The 19,723-nt window shown below is 43.7% G+C and overlaps 1 protein-coding gene across 1 annotated transcript in view; it reads left to right on the forward strand.

Annotated features, from left to right (window-relative positions):
- plxna4 (plexin A4) overlaps nt 1–19,723 on the forward strand; it is a 317,535-nt gene that overhangs the window by 20,843 nt on the left and 276,969 nt on the right. The window contains exon 2 of the mRNA XM_072672908.1: nt 6,595–7,902. Coding sequence (XP_072529009.1) covers nt 6,688–7,902 — 1,215 coding nt within the window. The 5' untranslated portion in view covers nt 6,595–6,687. The remainder of the gene's footprint in view (nt 1–6,594; nt 7,903–19,723) is intronic.

The raw sequence follows: 19,723 nt of genomic DNA on the forward strand, positions 1-19,723 counted from the left end.
ATTAATTTCCTCTACTCATTTTGCTTGCTTACATTTTTTGAGAGTTTAGTGGTAAAACCCTTAAGTGGATCGGAACGTTTGATCATACAAGCCACCAAGCTTTCCAAGAAGAGCGCTGCCAATAAGCTCATGGGACAAAAAAAATCAGCTTGAGAGATGCATTGATGTTCGCACTTCTGAGAAAAGTACAAAACAGCTCCAAATGTGGCTGAGCAAGTTTGAGGGTGTGTGCTGAAAGGCATAAAAATAGCCATATAGAGCATGTGTCAGGTTGGAAATGCAGATTTGGGCCTAAGACCCATCTGCTTTGCTGAAAATACACCTTGCCTGCTGTTGCTGTAGTAGATGTAGAAACAGTGGCATAGCATCAGTACAAAGCAGTAATTCTTTCTTTCAGTTTTGAATCGCATAGTCATACAAGTGACCCAAGTGACCCGAGAAGATGCGCGTTAGGGGTCGTGGGTCACTGTCTTACCCCAGCTGAAATGGCCAGACAGTGTCAGGGTGCGTCCCCTGTTGTGCAGTCAGCACACAGCGAAATATTTGTCTGCTCTGAATATTTTTAGCAGACTAAATTCATCTTTTCTGCTTTTCATCATATGTCAACACAACTGCCCCTATCAGCTCTGTTTTCTAAGCAAATGACCTCATAGTGCTTGTTTTTCATTGCTGTCTATTTTATGTCGGGCTCGGGAAAGTGTGTTTATATGCTGGGATGTATTAGGTGAGTGGATTAGAGAGGGTTCATTGATTTGAAGATTTTGTCTCCAATAAGCCCATTATAAATCTGTCTTATTTTGCTTGAAGCATTGAGAGCAGTGGCTTCACATCAGGCATTCGTAACTGGTACTACAGGGGTTTTTCAAGGGTACGAAGTTTCTTTAGAAGCGTTTTAGTAAGGATAGTGGTTCTTAATTGAGACATGTAGGGTTGGGCGGTAGCCTACACTTACACTTGGGCTCACAGAAAGCCCACTAAACTAGATGTTTAGACGACAATGATTAGTGTGACTAGTGACTACTGGTCAAGCGATTGCTATGGGAAAGTCAGCAAGCTGGATCTGTAGCCCTGGATCCATTGCTAAGCTATCCCTGCTTGACTACAGCTTTGACGGGTATCCAGTGCAGCTAGCTAGCAGACTAAACACCACAGCACATACTATCTTTTAGCTAACTGAGGCTCAAATCACACACATTTAGAGAATAATCTGAGAGCATGAAGTTGAGGACTCTAGGAGTGTTCTTGACAGTTTTCAGGGACATTTAGTAGACTGGTTCATCTAGGTTTGCTTACTTGTTGTTGTTTGTTTTTGTTGAGTCTCTATGATTTAAAAAATCTTGTGTAGATGATTTTCTCTGATATAGCATCAAAATAATTCCACAGTCGTTACTATCAGTGAACCGTTTTATATATATATATATAAGAGTATATATATATATATATAAGAGTGGGCAAAGTGTACTTGTTGAACTGTGAGCACATGATTCATGTAAATGTTTGCAGTAAACATCTGAGAATATTATGAGTAATGCATTTCAGTCACTTGTTTGCGAGTGCAAACCACATCGTCAGTCTATGATTCAGTCCAGGGTGATGTCAGTAGATTTTTATGTACATCTGTGAAGACCACAGCAGTTTATACGCACAATAGAATTCATCTGGATGGATAATCCTAGGTTATATTATATTAGTCCCATGCAAATTGCAAATAGTCAGTCTCAATCAAAGATTTACAGGTTTTTTAAGTATGAATGCACTTGTTATAGAACAGGACCAGTCCTGAGATTCTGGAGATCCACAACTCTGTTAGCTCTAACCCTGATCTTATACACCTGACCCAGACTTCTGAATATTCTGAATATTCAGACAATCTAAATATACAAAAAATGCCGCCTACCTAGACTATGGAACGCACCTATAATGTGAGTGCAATCAGTAATAGATACATATCAAACAAGGCTTTTTCTGCCCTTATCTTAAGTAGGTAAAGAGGGGATTGCACATTGTTTCAGACAATCTTTATCTGCATATTGAAAATGCGATTTCTGTACTAATAAAATGCAGTACAATAATTAGTTTATGTACTCACATTTCATATGCCCAAGAACAGCCCAGAGTGGATCAGGTGTGCATACTCTACCAGAAGCTTTTGACAAGCCGTTTAATATTGCCGCTTTCCTTGTCTCTCAAAAATAGACATTTTTGACATTCTTTCAACAAACATTGACATTCGACAATTCTTTCCAGAATGGTTAACGCTTGCTGTAATGTAAGTTATATTTGTTAGAAAATGCCAATTTACTTTTCCTTTCTTCCTGACAACTTCAGTTATTTGGTTTCAACTTCCTTTTATTGGCTTTAACATTTGAAAACCTGAGGCATCTTCTAACCCTCATACTCTCCCATATCTTACCTCACTACAAAGTAAACAAGCAAATATGATTACACTATATAATACACTATAATAAAGAATTTATTACGCATCACTGTCTTGAATAACATTGCTATTAATGTATTCTAGAATTCATCATTCATGTCTGAGGTGTCCCTAAGGGAGTAGTGTAGCGTAGTTTCAAAAAGTTATTTGAAGAAAAGTTTGTTTAAAAATCGTGCTTAAAATTCGGGTGCGGGGGCTGGGGCGTGGGGGGGGGGGTATGATATAATTTACAGTGTGGAGCAGTGTTACAAAATTGCATTACTAGCAACTCAAGCATTGGTTGTATTAGTGTGTACACATGCACACACATATACACTCAGGTCTAGGCCAAGTGGGATTCTGACTCACTTTTTTTGCTTTGAAACAGGCCCACCTGTCTGTCCGTTTGAAAATTTCACCTTGACTCACACTTCTCAGCTGTTTCACCTGTTCCTTTCAGTGGAGGGTGAAATCAATACACCTGCAGCCTGCTCTTTCGCCTTTGGGCGTACCAGATTTGTTTCACAGCATCCACTCGCTTCAGCAGCCTGCCACGCGGCCTCCTTCGTACACTGCGGCAGAAGCTCACATTGAGCCATTCATAGTTTTAGCACACAAAAGCGGTCAGGCTTGCTTATGTGTGTTTTTTTGGGGTTCTTTTTTGTCTGAAAGGACAATGGAGTTTTATAAAGTAATGCGTCTTTGTTGGCGGCTACGTCGCAGGAAGACAAATGAAAGAAGTGAAAAGCACCCAGCTGCTTTAGACCAAAATGCACAGGCTAATCTCGGAGTGTACAGTGTGTTTCCCCATATTTCTGAAGACGCACAGTGAGAGAGTGAGTGTGTGACTCCAAACATGAATTCATTAGCACCCTTTGATGTGTGCACGCAGCATGCGGTCCATGGTCCATGCAGTGTGTGTGTGTGTGTATGTGTGCGCGTGGGTGGGTGGGTGGGCAACCGAGCCTTCCAGAGGCTTATTTGGCTTCCAGTTGACTGCGCACACAACATGTCGCTCCTCGTTCTCAGTTTTCGTAGGGCTGGAGGTCAACTTGCTGCATTGGTTGCCTATATTCTGGATGCTAGGCCCCATCTGCTCTTGCCAGTTGGCATTCTCTCACAGCGGTCCTACCCCTTCTACCCCCATCGGGAGGGGCTTGCCAGGATAAGCCAATCGTAAGCCGGCCCTCTCTGGATGACCTTGCAGATTAGCCAATTGTAAGCCCTGTTCCTGGAAGGTTTCGCTGCAGGCCTGGCCACCAGTGCTGACCACTGAGCGATCAGGCTTACTGTGGCACAAACTGCACCAAAGCGTGTGTGGTTTGTATGTCGTGAACGAGGATATGCGAACGGTAGAGTGAATAAATAGATTATAGAAATATACAGTGATTATCATAATTGAGTAATTGAAGCTTAATTCTTTAATTAGGTCAAATCATTGAAATGTATGGATAACGAGTAGTTGGAAATGTGTGTGAGACTGGGTGGACATACCTGTATGAATTTCTTACTGGTGTTTTTATGGTGTAATGCCATAGTTCATAGTTCACCACAGCAGTTCAATTCACAGTGGTCAGCTATTGTCCCAGCTTTCACCCTTCTGCACAAGCTTCAGATCTTTTAGGTTGGACCCAGAACTAACAAAATCGAATTTGATTTTGTCAGAATTTGTCAAATGTAATATTAATATTAAGTGACAACTTCTTTCTACACTGTTAAAAGTATAAGATCCTTGAGGAACTTTCAGAGGTTCTTCCATTTAAAACTATTGAGGAACCTCTTAAAGTGCTTTAAGGACACTTTTTGATAGAAAAGGTTGCTTGAAAGGTTCATCTAAGCACTTTTGAGAGGTTCCTCCAGTTTTAAACCGAAGAACCTCCAAAAGTTCCTCAATGATCATATTCTTTTAACAATGTGTAGCATTTCTGCGTATTCTGCTGTGATGACTGAGTTATTCAAATGCTGTTTTCAGTAGAACTGCTTATATTACTTGATTTGAGTCCATTTTTAAGTACGTAGTTTCAGAAGTAACTCGATGTTCATTGTAAATGTAATGTAAAAAAATGTGCCTGAATGGCATCATACCGTCTTTTCTGATGCTGATATTGAAATGTTGAGTATCGGCCAATGATAAACGACTGAAATGGAATCGATAGTTTACACTCAACTATACCACTGGAAGAAACACACAGAAGGCAACATGACATCCACAGGGTGAGCGTGTGCTGTGTGCGGCTTGATGTCCTCCTCCCCCCCACCACTGATATCGGATAGAGCATTTCCTGCTGATATTGGCCCAATACTTATACCTCCTTGAATATCAATATGCCATCTCTGGTCCATCTATATTGTTTGACTTATTTTAAAATCTCATCAAAATATTCTTGTAGATAACTTGATTAATTATCATCTGTTAATTATCATCATTGTCATTTGTAGTGACAGCACTAACTGTACTTTTGCCTACATAACCTTTTTGCATGGGATCTAAAATGAAATTGTGTGTGTGGATATCGTAGAACGGTGCAGTTGTATATTAAGAGATGATGATATATGCAATGGCATACGGATAGCATGAGCTTCTAGATGTAATTACTGGCGTGGGCTGATCAGCGGGCAAAGACAAATAGGAGCTAAACGCGGCAGCCTGATGGGTAGATAATGAAGCTTCATTGTTTGGGTCAGAGTCATGCTCTCTGAAATCCCCAGGAAAGCTAAGGGTTGTTAATGCTCTGTGTACTGCTGACACTTATGCCTGTCTTCTTTTCCGTATGTGCTGTCCTGCTCTGTCTTGATTTTTGGTAGAGTAAGACCAGTTGGCGCTCACGCTCTTCCATTCATTTCTGCCTTTTCAACTCCTTTCTCTATAAAATGGGGTTTAATGTCAATAATGTCTGCGGCACCATTGTAAAGTGGTTTCCTCGTGTTGCAGTTTGCCATCAGCCAATATTATCCCCCGCCGCTCAAATTACTCACGCTAGTCTGTCTCCTGCCACTGCCTCCTATACACGGCCGATGTCGCCATCATAAGATCGGCTCTGCCTCTGAATGGCGAGGGTACTGACCCTTTTATTATTCTCCGCAGCCTCTCGCTCTCCCTCAGTGTGGGGCTGCTTTCTGTTTCAATGGCTAATCATAACTGTGTAGCGGCTGCCCTTCAGTCGCTAACGTCTTAATGCCTACTACAGTGGCTGAGCTGTGATTTTCATATCCACTGTGCACCCAGCACTTAAGTGCCAGTCTGTGCTGTGACTGCTGGCTTGCTTAACAGCCACAATTTGTATGTACTGCTCTTTTCCCTTTTTTTGTCGCTCCTGCACTTCACTTTCGCTCATGAAGTGTATTTCAGCGTTTGCTATGTCAGGCTTGGTAATGCTGAAGAACCGTGCAGTAGTGGTGGTGGCTGCTGGACTATTAGCATGCATAACATTGGGGAAAAATCAACTGGAACTGTTGATAAACATTGGATAGACGGGTTTCGTGTCCCTTGTGCCTCTCTGCGTGTGGGCACAGCTTTGCCAGACTGCTGACCACAGGGATGGACTTTAACTGCATGAATAAATGACTCAAGGATAAGCAGGCAATCAGTTTTCCTTTCTACTACCACCCCCCCACTACCACCCCCTCTCCTTTTTACCTTCCTCCTAATTGGCCCAGCGGTTCACCTTTGCTCATAAACATTGCAGGCATGCCTATATCTGCGAGCGCCGTCTCTTTCCTTAGCGATGTCAGCGGGCGAGCCGCACTATCGGGAGAAAAGAGAGAAAATCGCCAAAGCGTGCAAATCGCTCGCAGAGGGGAAAATCAATTAGAGGGCCAGAGGCCTGGCTATGAGGTGGGGCACTCGTGGAGAAGCGGTGCCTGTCTGCACTGATAACTCCTGGGGCAAATGCATTATCCCCATTGAGAATGGCATCTATTCATGCCAGCGGTGTCCTCTCCCTGAGTGCCCTTTTCACTACCACCACCTAATTACTCCTGCACTTTGGAAATGGCTGGAAACTGTCATGCGGTGTGGTATAATTTGACTTCTGAGGTCAATTCTCATTTCTCCCACTTCTCCTCTCACTTCTTTCTGCCACCACTCTCTTTGTAGGTCTGGATATGTGACACTTGCTTTGGAAAGTTGAATCTATACATGTTTCACAAGCTGACATGTTTTCTGTCTCTTTCCACAGGTCCATAATGTGTCCGAACTCGAGAGAAGCCTAAACACTGATTGGCTGTGAGTTACTGACTGAGACCTTCTTCCCCGCGGTATCAACAGGACAATGGCTTCCCACAACAGAAATCTGAACTGTCTAATTGTTTCTTGCTGCTTCTCCATCCTGCTGCTCCCCCTGACTGCCTCCAGGCCACAGCAGCCTTCTGCTGCGTCCAAAGTGGATGAGGACTACAGGACATTTCGTGCGGAGAACCCTGAATGGACCTTTAACCACCTGGCGGTGGACCACCGAAATGGGAATGTGTATCTTGGTGCGGTGAACCGCATCTACAAACTCTCACAAGGTCTGGACGTGCAGGTGTCACACCAGACTGGGCCAGATGAGGACAACCGCAACTGTTACCCACCACGTATTGTGCAGCCCTGCAGTGAGCCGCTCACGCTCACCAACAATGTCAACAAGATGCTGCTGATGGACTACCGGGAGAACCGACTGTTGGCCTGCGGAAGCCTCTACCAGGGCATCTGCAAGCTGCTGCGTCTGGATGACCTCTTCAAGCTCGGGGAACCCTTCCACAAGAAAGAGCACTACCTCTCGGGTGTCAACGAGAGCGGTTCTGTCTTTGGTGTCATTGTGTCCTACGGTGACGCCTCACCTGACAAGCTGTTTGTGGCCACGGCGGTTGACGGGAGGCCCGAGTACTTCCCAACCATCTCTAGCAGGAAGCTGGCCCGCAACTCTGAGGAGGATGGCATGTTCGCCTACGTCTTCCATGACGAGTTTGTGGCCTCCATGATCAAGATCCCATCGGACACTTTCACCGTGGTGCCAGACTTTGATATCTACTACGTTTACGGCTTCGGCAGTGGCAACTTTGTCTACTTTCTCACGCTGCAGCCAGAAATGGGTGGCGGTCCAGCTGCGGGCTCATCCTCGGCCGGTCGAGAGCAGGTATACACCTCCAAGCTGGTGCGCCTCTGCAAGGACGACACAGCTTTCAACTCCTATGTGGAGGTCCCACTGGGCTGTGTGAAAGGCGGTGTGGAATATCGCCTTCTGCAGGCCGCCTACCTGTCCAAAGCAGGCTCCATCCTGGCACAGACACTAAAGGTGGGGCCAGATGATGACGTCCTCTACGCGGTGTTCTCCAAAGGCCAGAAGCGTCGGCCCAAGGAAACATCCCAGGAGTCAGCCCTGTGCGTGTTCTCCTTGAAGGAGATCAACGAGAGAATTAAAGACAGGCTGCAGTCCTGTTACAAAGGCGAGGGTACACTGGATCTGGCCTGGCTCAAAGTGAAGGATATTCCCTGCAGTAGTGCGGTAAGCCATTGTAGTACCACTCACCATCCTTTTTCCTCTGGCAATGCATGTAAATCTCAGAGTTATTTACACTGTTGCCTGTCATTATTAGTCAGTACTGCCAGTGCAGTACTGCTTATATTTAACCACTGAACCACCCACACTGAATGACTATTATATCATTTAGCTGATGCTTTTTCATCACTGTGATTTGCATATGCGTTCTGAACAAAACAGGCTGCTAAGTGTGTCCAAAAGTTTGGAGACAGTTGCATATTTATAATTTCCTTCTGAATCAATGGTATCAGTAAGGATTCCCCAGTCCCTTTGCTGGACATACAGCATCTACACTAGATATAGAAACTTTGCTATGAGGATGTGACTGGATTAATAAGGTCAGGAACTTAAAGGTATGCAGTGGTCCTCTATTACACCAAGAGAGTAAAGATCTTTTGCTCTATTGCCATACACAAGCCTATGCACGTGGCATGGTGACCTTAGAGTCATGTGCGTCTGCTCCAGAGCCTCCCAGTCTATTGGTCGCTTTTCTGTAGATATTATACAAGCTGTATGTGTGAAATCGATCACCTTTCAGTTTCAGTTTCAGCAATGAATGGGTTAGTGCTGAATGCACTAATTTAGGGGTATATCCGTATACATTTGGACCTATAATGTACCTTCTCTAAGGCATAAAAAGGCATTGTCAGCCTGGATCAGACCCACAATCTATATTTCTTAGGTTGATGACCAGATTCTCAGATGCTTCATGTAGTTTTAGTATCATATGCTGTAGTGTCTTGCTGTACAATCAGTTTTAACATGCAATTCAATACCATTCAAAACCAGGTTTTGCTAACTGTGACATTCACCACCGTATATAATTTCAGAATTTCCCCAGCCCACTGTACAGAAGCAATAAAAACACAACAGAGAGGATTTCTTACCAATCAATAATTGAATATGATACTCCATTGGCCTGGTATGACACAATACATTACGTTTGCTAAGCTACTGTACATTGAGGCCTCAAAAGAATGGTTTACATAAAAAATAAATGCTAATGCTGGTAATCAGTGACTACTAATCAGGACCAGTTAGGATTATGCAAATTACATCATGCTAACTAGGAATTACACAAATTAGCTTTCACTCATTGTTAGCCATGCTAGCATTGAGTGAAGTATGTGAGGTTGTCCAATGCCTGGCTCTGGGCGCAGGGAGCTGTGAGTTTATTAATTTGTTTGACAGCTCGGCTGGTCATATTTACAAATGCCATGTACTCTCCTGGGTCGCTGACTGATTTGCAATATTTCGCAGGGTGTTTAATACTCTGGCCGTTGTGTGGTGACACCATAATTTGAACAATTTCACCATGATTCAGAGATAACCTGTTTAGAATTTAATCACTCTTTTGATTAGATTTTTTCCACTCCCTCGGTCCCCAAAATAAGGTTAAAGTGTCACCCCTTTAAAAAGCTTAGATGCTCAGTTGGGGCTGCAATTTTTTCATTAGCCCCTTTGATAAAAGGCAGACATGCTGAAATGCAAAATTGCCTTCCTCAGAGAGTCAATCTATTATTGTAATGGCATTTCATTGAATGCCAGCCACAGCCGGAATTAATCTCGCCACATTTTCTACTGATGCTATGGATCGCTCATTACCACAAAAACAACTCAGGCCGGGTTTAATGCATGTCATCTACCTGTTAGTCTCTTAGTCAGTTCCTCTGAGGGGTTTTCACAGACATATGAACAAAAAAATAAATGAAGAATACCTGAAAATATACCTCATGTTTATGTGCTAATGCTTCCATATTCTGTTGATTAGAGAATCCAGCATTCTAAAAGCACAATGATTTATAAGAACGCAGTTGCCCCAAGCTAGTATGTTAGCTCCAAGCTTACATACATTTATAAAGAGTGTGCTTCCCTCATTGTGGGCTTGTATAACTTCTGCTGCATTATAATTTATATTTAAGCTGTATTTGCTTCAGTCTTTTGAACTTATTTTTCAAAGCCCGTTCTTACATTGTCTCACTCCCAACATACACTGATATGCCATACCATTAAAACCACTTCCAAATGAAGTGAATAACATGGATTATCTTATTATCATATTAGACAGTAAGTGAACAGTCAGTTCTTGTGAAGTTGATGTGTTGAAAGCTGGTCTCCGACTGGGCCCAATTTCTCATGGATAGATGATGGGGTCAGAGCACATCCAAAACATCACGATATGCAGTGGTTAGTACCTACCAGAAGTGGCCCAAGGAAGGCCAACCAGGGAAGCGGCAACAGGGTGGGTCATGGTTGCCTAAGGATCAGTGATGGTGAATGGAGTTCCCATCTCGCAGCTTACAGGCCTTAAAAGATCTGCTGCTAATATCTTGGTGCCAGATACATTTTGGTGACAGGACATCTTCCAAGGTCCATACCAATGTTTTGGCAGTGGAAGGACACCTACACAATATTAGGCAGGTGTTTTTAATGATTTGGCTGATTAGTGTATATGTCATTGCTAAAAAGTTGCTCTATTCGTCAATGTAAAAGCCAGCTGTTGTTTCCAAATGATGTATTAAAAAACACTGATGGTGGAGATAAGGTTTTGTCTCGACAGGGCTGGTACGAACCATCGGTTCAAGGTTTAATTTAGCTCAGTGAAACACTGCTGTTATGATGGCGATGAGTTACGGTGATAAATGTGGGAGTGTAAAAGATTGTTATAGAAGGTGAGAGGGTTGGGCCATCAAGTTTTCTCTTGTAACCGAGTGGTGTAAACTGACGAGTATACACACACACATCCACACAAATGCGCACACAGCACATACCCAGGCAGATAAATCAGAGACAAGGTGTTAGAGTGCTGTCTGGGAAAAGTGTGGGAAGCGAGAGAGAGAGAGAGAGAGAGAGAGGGAGGGATAGAGAAATTGTGGGGTGGGGAGGGGGGGTGGCGAGAAGAAGTGTGTGGAGAAATGGTGCCATTTCAGCACACGCTGCAGTATGGCCACTGCAGCATAAATTAGAAAGCGGGCGTCACTGAGGGCGGGAGATAAATTGCTTGCTCCTCCGTCTGCTGTAACTATGGCTACCAGCTTTGCTGTTTAAAGCCAGGCAGAAGCGTTTGATTGGGTGTGGAGGGGGGAGCAGGGGGGTGGTTGGGGGGCACACGACCCAAAACAAATTATATCTGAGAGCTGTATTACAGCCATGGATCACATGAATGATCTGCTTTACACAAGAAAATCAGAAGCTCACGGCTTGTGCTGTGAGCTGAACACACACACATACACACGCACACACATGTACACAAGACACATACATGCACACACATACACATATTTGCTACCTCACACAAGTTTAACTATGAATACTTTACACACATGTAACTTCACATACCTCACATCAATGTAACCATGGATACTTCACATGTGGCTATGGATACCTTACAAACACAAGTAACTGCGGGCACCTTACACACGTAACTATCAAAACCTCACATACATGTAACTGTCAATACCGCATACACTCACACGCATGTAGCTATGGATTCTTCACATACATGTAACTATGGACAAGCTTACAGACACATGCAACTATGGATACCTCACACACACATAACTATGGATACCTCACACACAAACACATGTAAGTGTGCATACCTCACACACGCAACTATGGAAACTACACATACATAACTATGGAAACCTTATATAAACATGGAAGTACACATGCAACTTTTTATACACATTTAACTACCTTACACACACACACGGAAACTTCAGTCTCACATGTAGCTATGGATACCTAATGCACATGTAATTATATTAACCACATACACACATGCAACTTTGAAATCCTCAAAGTGGATGGATGCCACACTCATGTAACATGTATCTGCACATATAACACCCCCCCCCACACACACACACACACACACACACCACACACATATACAACAGCAAAACCACTAGGATACTTTCCCTTGCACAAATACACACACACAGTTAGTTTAGATGTGATGAACCTGCGTGCATAAACACACACACACTCCTGCAGCAGTGTCAGCAGGAGTGGAGTGGAGTCTAGGGTGCAGTGGTGTGTGATTAAAGTTAAATGCTGTTCGTTTTTGTTGTTGCTGGATCTGCACACAATGGGAGTGAGTTGTGTGACAAGATAAAAAGTAGGAAACGACACGAGTGGGAGAACGGCGAGTGAACCTGCTATCTGTGGCGGAGACGCATGCTCCGCTAATATCACACACATCATTTTCCGAAATTCAGCGCTGCTCGTCTCCGATGAGCTGCCGCCAGCCTAAATAATGCATGAAGGAACGCAATAAAAAAATCCTGGGTTTTTTTTCGGTCCTCAGTTATGTTTACAGTTTCCGCAACAACAAACTGCCAAAGAGAGAGAGAGAGAGAGAGATGGAAGAGAGAAAATGCAAGAGACAGAGGGTTAAAAAGGAATAAGGAGAGAGAGAGACAGGGAGAGCGAGAGAGAGAAAAAGAGGGAGAGATGGGGTGAGAGAGACATGGAGGGATGGGGAGAGAGCAAGAGAGAGAGTGAGAGTGCAGGGAGTGATACGGAAAGAATGAGAGATGGGGAGCAGGGAAGGAAGGAGGAAGAAAGACGTAGAGAGAGATAGACTGGCAGGAGGGGGGGAGAGAAGGAGGAAGAGAGAGAGAGAGTAGAAGGACAGAGTGACATACAGAGAGAGGAAGATGAAGAGCGATAAAGACAGAATGAAATAGAGGGAGGAAGCAAAATAGAGAGAGCCAGAGACCAAGAATGAAAGAAAAAGAGAGAAATGAAGAGAGAAAGAGCAAGAGACAGAGGGTTAAAGAGGAATGGGGTGAGAAAGAGATGGGTAGAGCGAGAGAGAAAAAGAGGGAGAGATGGGGAGAGAAAGACACATGGAGACACAGGGGGAGAAAAAGAGAGATGGTGAAAAAGAAAACAGAGAAGAAGGTGGAGAGAGAGAGGCATGGAGGGATAGGAAGAGAGAGAGAGAGAGAGAGAGAGAGAGAAAGAAGGAATGAGAGGGGGGGCAGAGTAGGGAAGGAAGGAGGAAGAAAGAGGTAGAGAGAGATAGACTGGCAGGAGGGGGGAGAGAATGAGGGAGAGAGAGAGAGTAGAAGGACAGAATGACAGACAGAGAGAGGAAGAGGAAGAGCGATAAGAGAGCCACAGTGAGCTCTGCATCACCATCGCACCACAGCCATGTAATTCTCATTTATGCTCCAGCTCCTACTACATGCACACGGGCTACATGCCACAGGTCTAGAAGAAAGCAGTGGGCCAGCGTTATTGGAATCACTGATGGTTTCCTGTGGCTTTAGATGATTTTATTTGGTTTTAGATATGCTCAATGAATATTTTATGACAGAAGTGCATTAATAGTTTATTTCATGATGGTTTTAAAAAAGAGGGGGATCAGCTTAGCGAAGTCTAGATGGTGATAATAATTTTATGGTTCTATTGCCCACCTTCAAAAAAAAAAGAAAAAAAAAAAGCCCATTAGTAAGGAAACAGTAATTGGCAATATGCTGGTTTTATAGGCTAGTACTTATAGCTTTGGGAGAGCATGGAGTGTATGTGTGGTAAAAATGCAATTGGGCTCCTCATCTGGGTGCAGCGCTCTCTCTCACTCTCTCACTCTCTCTCTCTATCTCTCTCTCTTTTCATCTTGGTGTGTTTTTCTTCCAATTAAAGAGTAGATGAACGACCCCACTGCTCATTAGGGCAGCCATGGTGTACAGAAGGGAACCGTTAGTGACACGCACACATTCGCGCACTTACACACGCACTCACACACGCACTCACACACACAGTCGCACTTACTTAAGCGAAGGCCAAGAGCATATGTGTGAGTTTATATGTGAGAGAAACGCTAGCTGAGCTCAGTTCATTAAAGACCCTGTTACCCCCCCCCCCTTTATATGGGATTACTATAATGAAGTCATCTCTCCGTCAAACTGTCACGCGAGGTTTTTACACCCCCATCATCACAGATGATGGTTATGCTCTGTTGATAATTACAGTCCATGAAGGAATGTTCTCTTTGAAATATGTAGCCATTAACAATGGTGTGAGCGCTTAATTATGTTTTTAAAAAGCGTTCATTAAAGATATTTATGTCTTGTAATTTATTTATTTAATTTTTGCCTCTGGCTCGTGGACCTACGCAATCATCCCACAATCAGTACTGTCTTGCTGAGTGGCGCTTTTAAAGGCCCATCATTACAGAAACAGGAATTTAAAATTTATCATGGTTGCGATGTCACAGCCATGCGCACATTTGCATACGACTGCCCACAGCAGAGCATTCCACCCGTTCCTAATAAAGACATAAGGAGTGTTGTTACTGCTGAAAGCCTACTACTAGTCGCAAAGTTTTTGGACCGCTTGCATGCCGCTCTTATTGGGATATTGGCACCTGCTTAATATTGAGTGAGTCCCCCTTGTGCCGCCACAACAGACTCTGGCACCAAGACATTAGCAGCAGATTCTTTAAGTAATGTGAGTTGTGAGGCGGGACCTCCGTGGATCTCATCAATCTATGGGTGTCTATGAGACTTTTGCTGGTCCACCGGTTGCCCTATTTTCTTTTATATTTACTTTTGGTATCCACTGTATACCAGAAAAACCTCACAAGACCTGTCTGCTCTGACCCAGTCAGTCGTCTAGCCATCATAATTTGGCCCTTGTCAACACATCGCCTTCAAGAACTGACTGTTCACTTGCTGCCACCCCTTGACAGATGCCCCTGTAGATGAAGATACTCAGTGTTTTCGATGGTCATTCAGCTCCATCATTTCATTATTCAAACTGCTGCAAACGTTGTCTTTTAAACCGAACATATAAGCATGTTCAGCACCATCATCCTTCTCCTCTACCCCTCCGGATACACGTTTAGTGTGCTTGACCCATGTTGTTTTATCGGTGTGCCTAGAGTTGAGGAGATATGCAGTGGTCTCCCAGTGGGTTTGGGGCTGGCATCTGGCAGTTGCTTTATAAAGATCAGAGAAACACGTAAAGCAAACGTGGAGACAGAGAGTTGAAAGCAGCTGATAGATGTTTCTCAGTCTTCAGGCTTATTCCAAAGGGGGCCTTTTAACTTGAACGTTTGCCTGATGTTTCCGATAGTGTTTCAGGAGTTTTGGGAAATTGGGGCCTAACTGCTGGACGTCTATGCGTCTAATTCACACAATTTAACCTTTCTCTGACATGTTCTCAATCTGCTTTGAGACGTTCGGTGTCTGAAGTCTGCTTCTTTAGTTGTTACACTGATGCTTCAGTCACACTTGGAATTGCTAACTGATCTGAGGAAGGTTACAACTGCAAAACGTAGATGTAGAGGCGAAATACACGTGGATGAGCTTTACAGAAAAATGTCAGGTGTCATTTAAAAAAAGGGTTAAGCCCATTTTACCAAGCATGCTATTTGGCTTACTCATCAAGACTGACCACTTTGGTCACTTTGGGACTAAAATTTGGTCTTAAATGACATTTTTTCCCATACGGTAATCTGATGCCTTGTGGCTGTAATGAAATATAAATAAATAAAGCAGCAAGCAAAACCTCTATTGTCTGATCTACTGCAAACTACTGGAAACTAGCTGGGATGCACCGGTGTCCTTTTTTAATGCACTCATCTGACGATGACAACATGACTCTAGTATTATCATACAACCCTATAAAGGCCTTTTTTTTGTTTTTTCTGTCACCCATTCCTTCAGCAGCATTACTTGTCAGAAATAGTTCAGAGGCCAGGCTTGCGCAAGTGAATGTGCTGTCCGAAAAGGTTTGCTGCCGTTTCCGCATGTTTTATGGGGCCCTAGTAATAGCGCCTGTCTGGTTTTTGAGTTTGAAGTGCCACCTTGAAAACCCCACAGCATGCTGTGAACTGGCTTTGGCATTGAAAGCAAATGTTCCTGGAGTGCTTTCGAAAGCTCTCCTGTGATGCGGGCGAGTGCGCTGCACAATGCGGTGCTCAACGGCAGCGGCCTGGGCGCGTCCATAGATCATAGTGAGGGGACATCTGACCTATTAAAAAAAAAAAAAAGCTTGCCCATGTTCCTTGTGTCAGCAGAAAAAAATGAGAGCGGGATAGGAGAAGACAGGAGAGAGAGAAAGAGAGAGAGTATCAAGGCTATCCTTCGAGCAAGCAAGTCCTTGTGCATGGAGTGCTAGAGAAAACACAAGGATGTTTCTGTACCATGGTCTAAAGACCGGGTCTGCTCATTACAACTCGTAATGATCTCAATTACGGGTCATTAAAAAGGCAGCGATAGGCTATTTTTGTACAGGCACTGTTCGCGCTGCACGCTCGTCGCATAATATTTCCAAATAATCCTTTTTTTCTTGCTTCGTTCCGTTCGTTCCGTGTCTGTGTTTTATCACTAACGGAGCACATTTTGCGAGCCATGAAAGAGGCTGGAAATGCTCTTCAGTTTTGGTGTTTGTGGCTTGATGTTTCTTAATTTAAGCACAGTGACAAAATGTCTTGTCTGAAGTCTCTGAAGATGTTTTCTTTTTTTTTTTTTTCCACTGGCAGGATTTGACATTGACAGGACTTCGGGGTAGCAGCAATGGTGTGGTTTCAGTTTTGGCCTCCTAACGAAAGCATGAACTGCATAGACTGTTAGGGTGGGTGCAATGATATACCCAGCACAACTGCATTAGATGCATTAGGTACATTCAGTAACAGAATGGCTGTTCTAGACAGTGCGCATTGTCCAGTTTTGGCACCGCGGTTTTAATATTTTGTGTTACTGCCAGATGCAGGTCCAGGCCTTTTCCTTGGGCACAACTGAAGGGTTAGGGGCCTTGCTTAAGAGCATCTCAAGCTGGGAATGTTGGGGGAGAACATTTCACTCTTCTTTCACTCCTACTTCTCTCCCACACCACCCCCCCACTTTCTGCCGGGTTCTCTAAGCTTTGGGCCAAGGCTGCCCCTTTTTATCACGTCCCTGATTCATACATTTTTTAGTTGATTTGCAGCCTTTCAGATATAGTAAAAGACTGTGGGAGAATGGTAAACAAGGAAGCCCTTAGTTAAATATTTATTTAAAAATAATTAGGTGTTTAACAGGCTCTGTTTCTTATTGTAAAGGCCTGTTTTAGCACCAAGGGGCGTTATTTCAACGTAGTGGAACCATCACACCAAGTCTGACTTGCATTTTACCTTCTGTGCCCTGTAAATGAGGCTAGAAAGTCCATAGCTCTCATAAATTACTGCTCTTTCTTTTTCTCTGCTCCCTGTCCCCTTTTGCTTTCTTTAATTTCTCTCCTCCAGACAAGCGCTCATTAGCAAGGGAAGCTATAGTGTGCAGTTCTTTGTAGAGCAGACTAGGATGCACTTAGACAAACTAAAAAAACAGCTACATAAAGTCACTGAAAAGTAGTCACTGTCATTCCCCACACATTCAGCTCTGCTCCGCCATATCTTTGCGTTAACCTCCGCATGTTCATAGTTAGCATGAAGCTGTTTGACATATAAGCTTTGTCAAACGATGCTCTGATTGGTCAGCCTGATTTTAATGCATCCTGACCACGCAGGAAATAGAGCAGGAGCACCGCAGTCCATCAGTTTTGGTGTGAATAGGCCTTAAGAGAAACACAATTTGGAAACATGCACACATAAAGTCAGTTTTATAACATTTAGCTTTAGTGGTGCACCGACATGGGAGTTATGAACAATGTACATAAGAAATAACGTAATAAAATAATCATGAAATGTCAATTAAATGTCAGTGAAATCAAAACCTCGATCTATTGCTTCTTATAAGCAAATATCTGCTGATTCCAAAGTAAGATTTATAGGTTGTTCACCCATATCCACTAAGAGAGATTTAAGCTGTTAAAATAATTTCTTTTGGGGGGGTTATTGAGCTCATTACTTATGTGGCTATATGTAATTACAGGAGCGAAGATCATAAATCATCACAAAATCATCACATATTTATCATCAATCAGTCACCAGTCACTTTACACGTCCCTGTGAAAAGATAATGTGCTCCACTGGGTATTGGGAATTTCCCCTGCTGGGCTTCGCTTTCAGACGTCTTTATTTCCCCTGTTCTCTGGAAACATCAAAGTGTCATTAGCTCTAATTTGATTGCGTGCGAAATCCGCACATACGCAGCGTTGTCTCGCAGCACCATTATATCTGACAGGCGGCATCCTAGCCATCATGCATAAACATGCGTCCTGAAGATCTTGACGATTACGCAATGCTCCTTGTTAAGGCGTCTCGACCTATGCACGATAACACTACTGAGAAGCGGGAAAAAAACTAACAAACAAAAAAAAACCAATGCAGCCTCACTCTCAGAACTCAAGCACACAATTACCCAGATAGGTGCAACTTACAAAACGTACTGCCAGTACTGGCGCTCTCCAAATGCTGCCATTTCACATCCCACAGGCCCCACTGATCTACTGAGGATGACTGAGTGTCCCGGCGAAACAGCGTCTCTGTCAGCTGCAGTGCATATTTGCAGAGTTGAGATTTTGCCTTTTTTTCGGAAGATAAAACACCCTTCGACTCCGTCTTTTGTGTTGGTCTCTAGGGGTTTGCGCAAACAGAGGCACATCATCAGAATGACAAGGCTTTCACTCACCTCCCACTTTACCTACACAGACTCTCTTTAAAGCTAGGATTTAAAGGAAGTTGCTGCTCAGCCAGGGACTGCTCTGAGAAAGCTACCCCACCAGCACTCTAGACACAGCTGGTGTCATGTGGATGGAGAAATAGGGTTTAATTAAGCTTAACCCCATTAAACTGCAGGCTTATTTAGAGTTATTCGACGAATAGCTGTAAGATGTACTATTCTGTCTGATAACTAGCTTAAATTATTGTAATGGAATCTAAGTTACAGTTTCAGGGTGGGGCAGCTTAGTCATTACAGTCTTGAAGTAAGGTGGGAAACTGAGCTTCAGCCGTCTTGTCCTCTTACTTGCATGAAGTTGAAGTCTGGTGCTGGACTCCAGGCTTTTGTTCACATGGAAGGGGACGAATGGCTGTGCTTTGTTGCTGTATGATTCAGTGGCTAACACGGCTAAAGAACCTAGTGTTTTCCCCGTCAAACATTGTAGCGCTTGGTGTCAGGATTCAGAAGCATTGTCTGAACAACCTGTCACATGTTGTGACTGAGGAAAGATGTGCAACTGAACTAGAAACTAGCTGTTGATGCTTTCATAGATTGTCACCTCGTAGGAAATATGGCAAAACCTCCAGCGAAGAAGTGGCTCAGCAGACTAAGATGCTGAAATTATGGGCCGAGGATCACAAGCTCGAATCCTGGGTCATGCTGTTGCTGTTGCCATCAGCAGCCAGAGCCTGAGAGAGCACAATTGGCCGTGCTCTGTCTGGGGATGGTGCTTTCCCCCTCATCACTCCCATTGTGATGATGACCAACACAGGGGTCTGTTGGTTGATGAGCTGGGGATACAGTGCTTTCCTCTGAGTGCGGTGGTTGCCTGGGTGATGCTGCATCTGACATGTATCAGAGGAGGTGTGGGCTTGTCCTCACCCTCCTAGTGTCGGGAGCAATTCAAGTGATAGGGTGAGTCCTAGTTCATTAGTGGATGTGCAATTGCTACATTACTTTGGCTCACTGGAGCTTTTCTCTACCCTAAATCTAATCAGTCTAGGCTTAACTTTAAACAAAACCCATAACCTAACCCTACTCCTGGTTCCGAAACTCGAACCCTATTGCTGTTTAAGCTTTTTGTAGATGACCTGTAGCTGAACTGTATGACCAAAAGAGCTCCTAAAACTAGGATTACCATTTCTTGCTTGCTTTGTGTTCACCCCCATCCTGCGACCAGATATGGT

This window comes from Salminus brasiliensis, chromosome 2, assembly GCF_030463535.1.
Source record: "Salminus brasiliensis chromosome 2, fSalBra1.hap2, whole genome shotgun sequence".
In the NCBI taxonomy this organism is placed as follows: domain Eukaryota; kingdom Metazoa; phylum Chordata; class Actinopteri; order Characiformes; family Bryconidae; genus Salminus; species Salminus brasiliensis.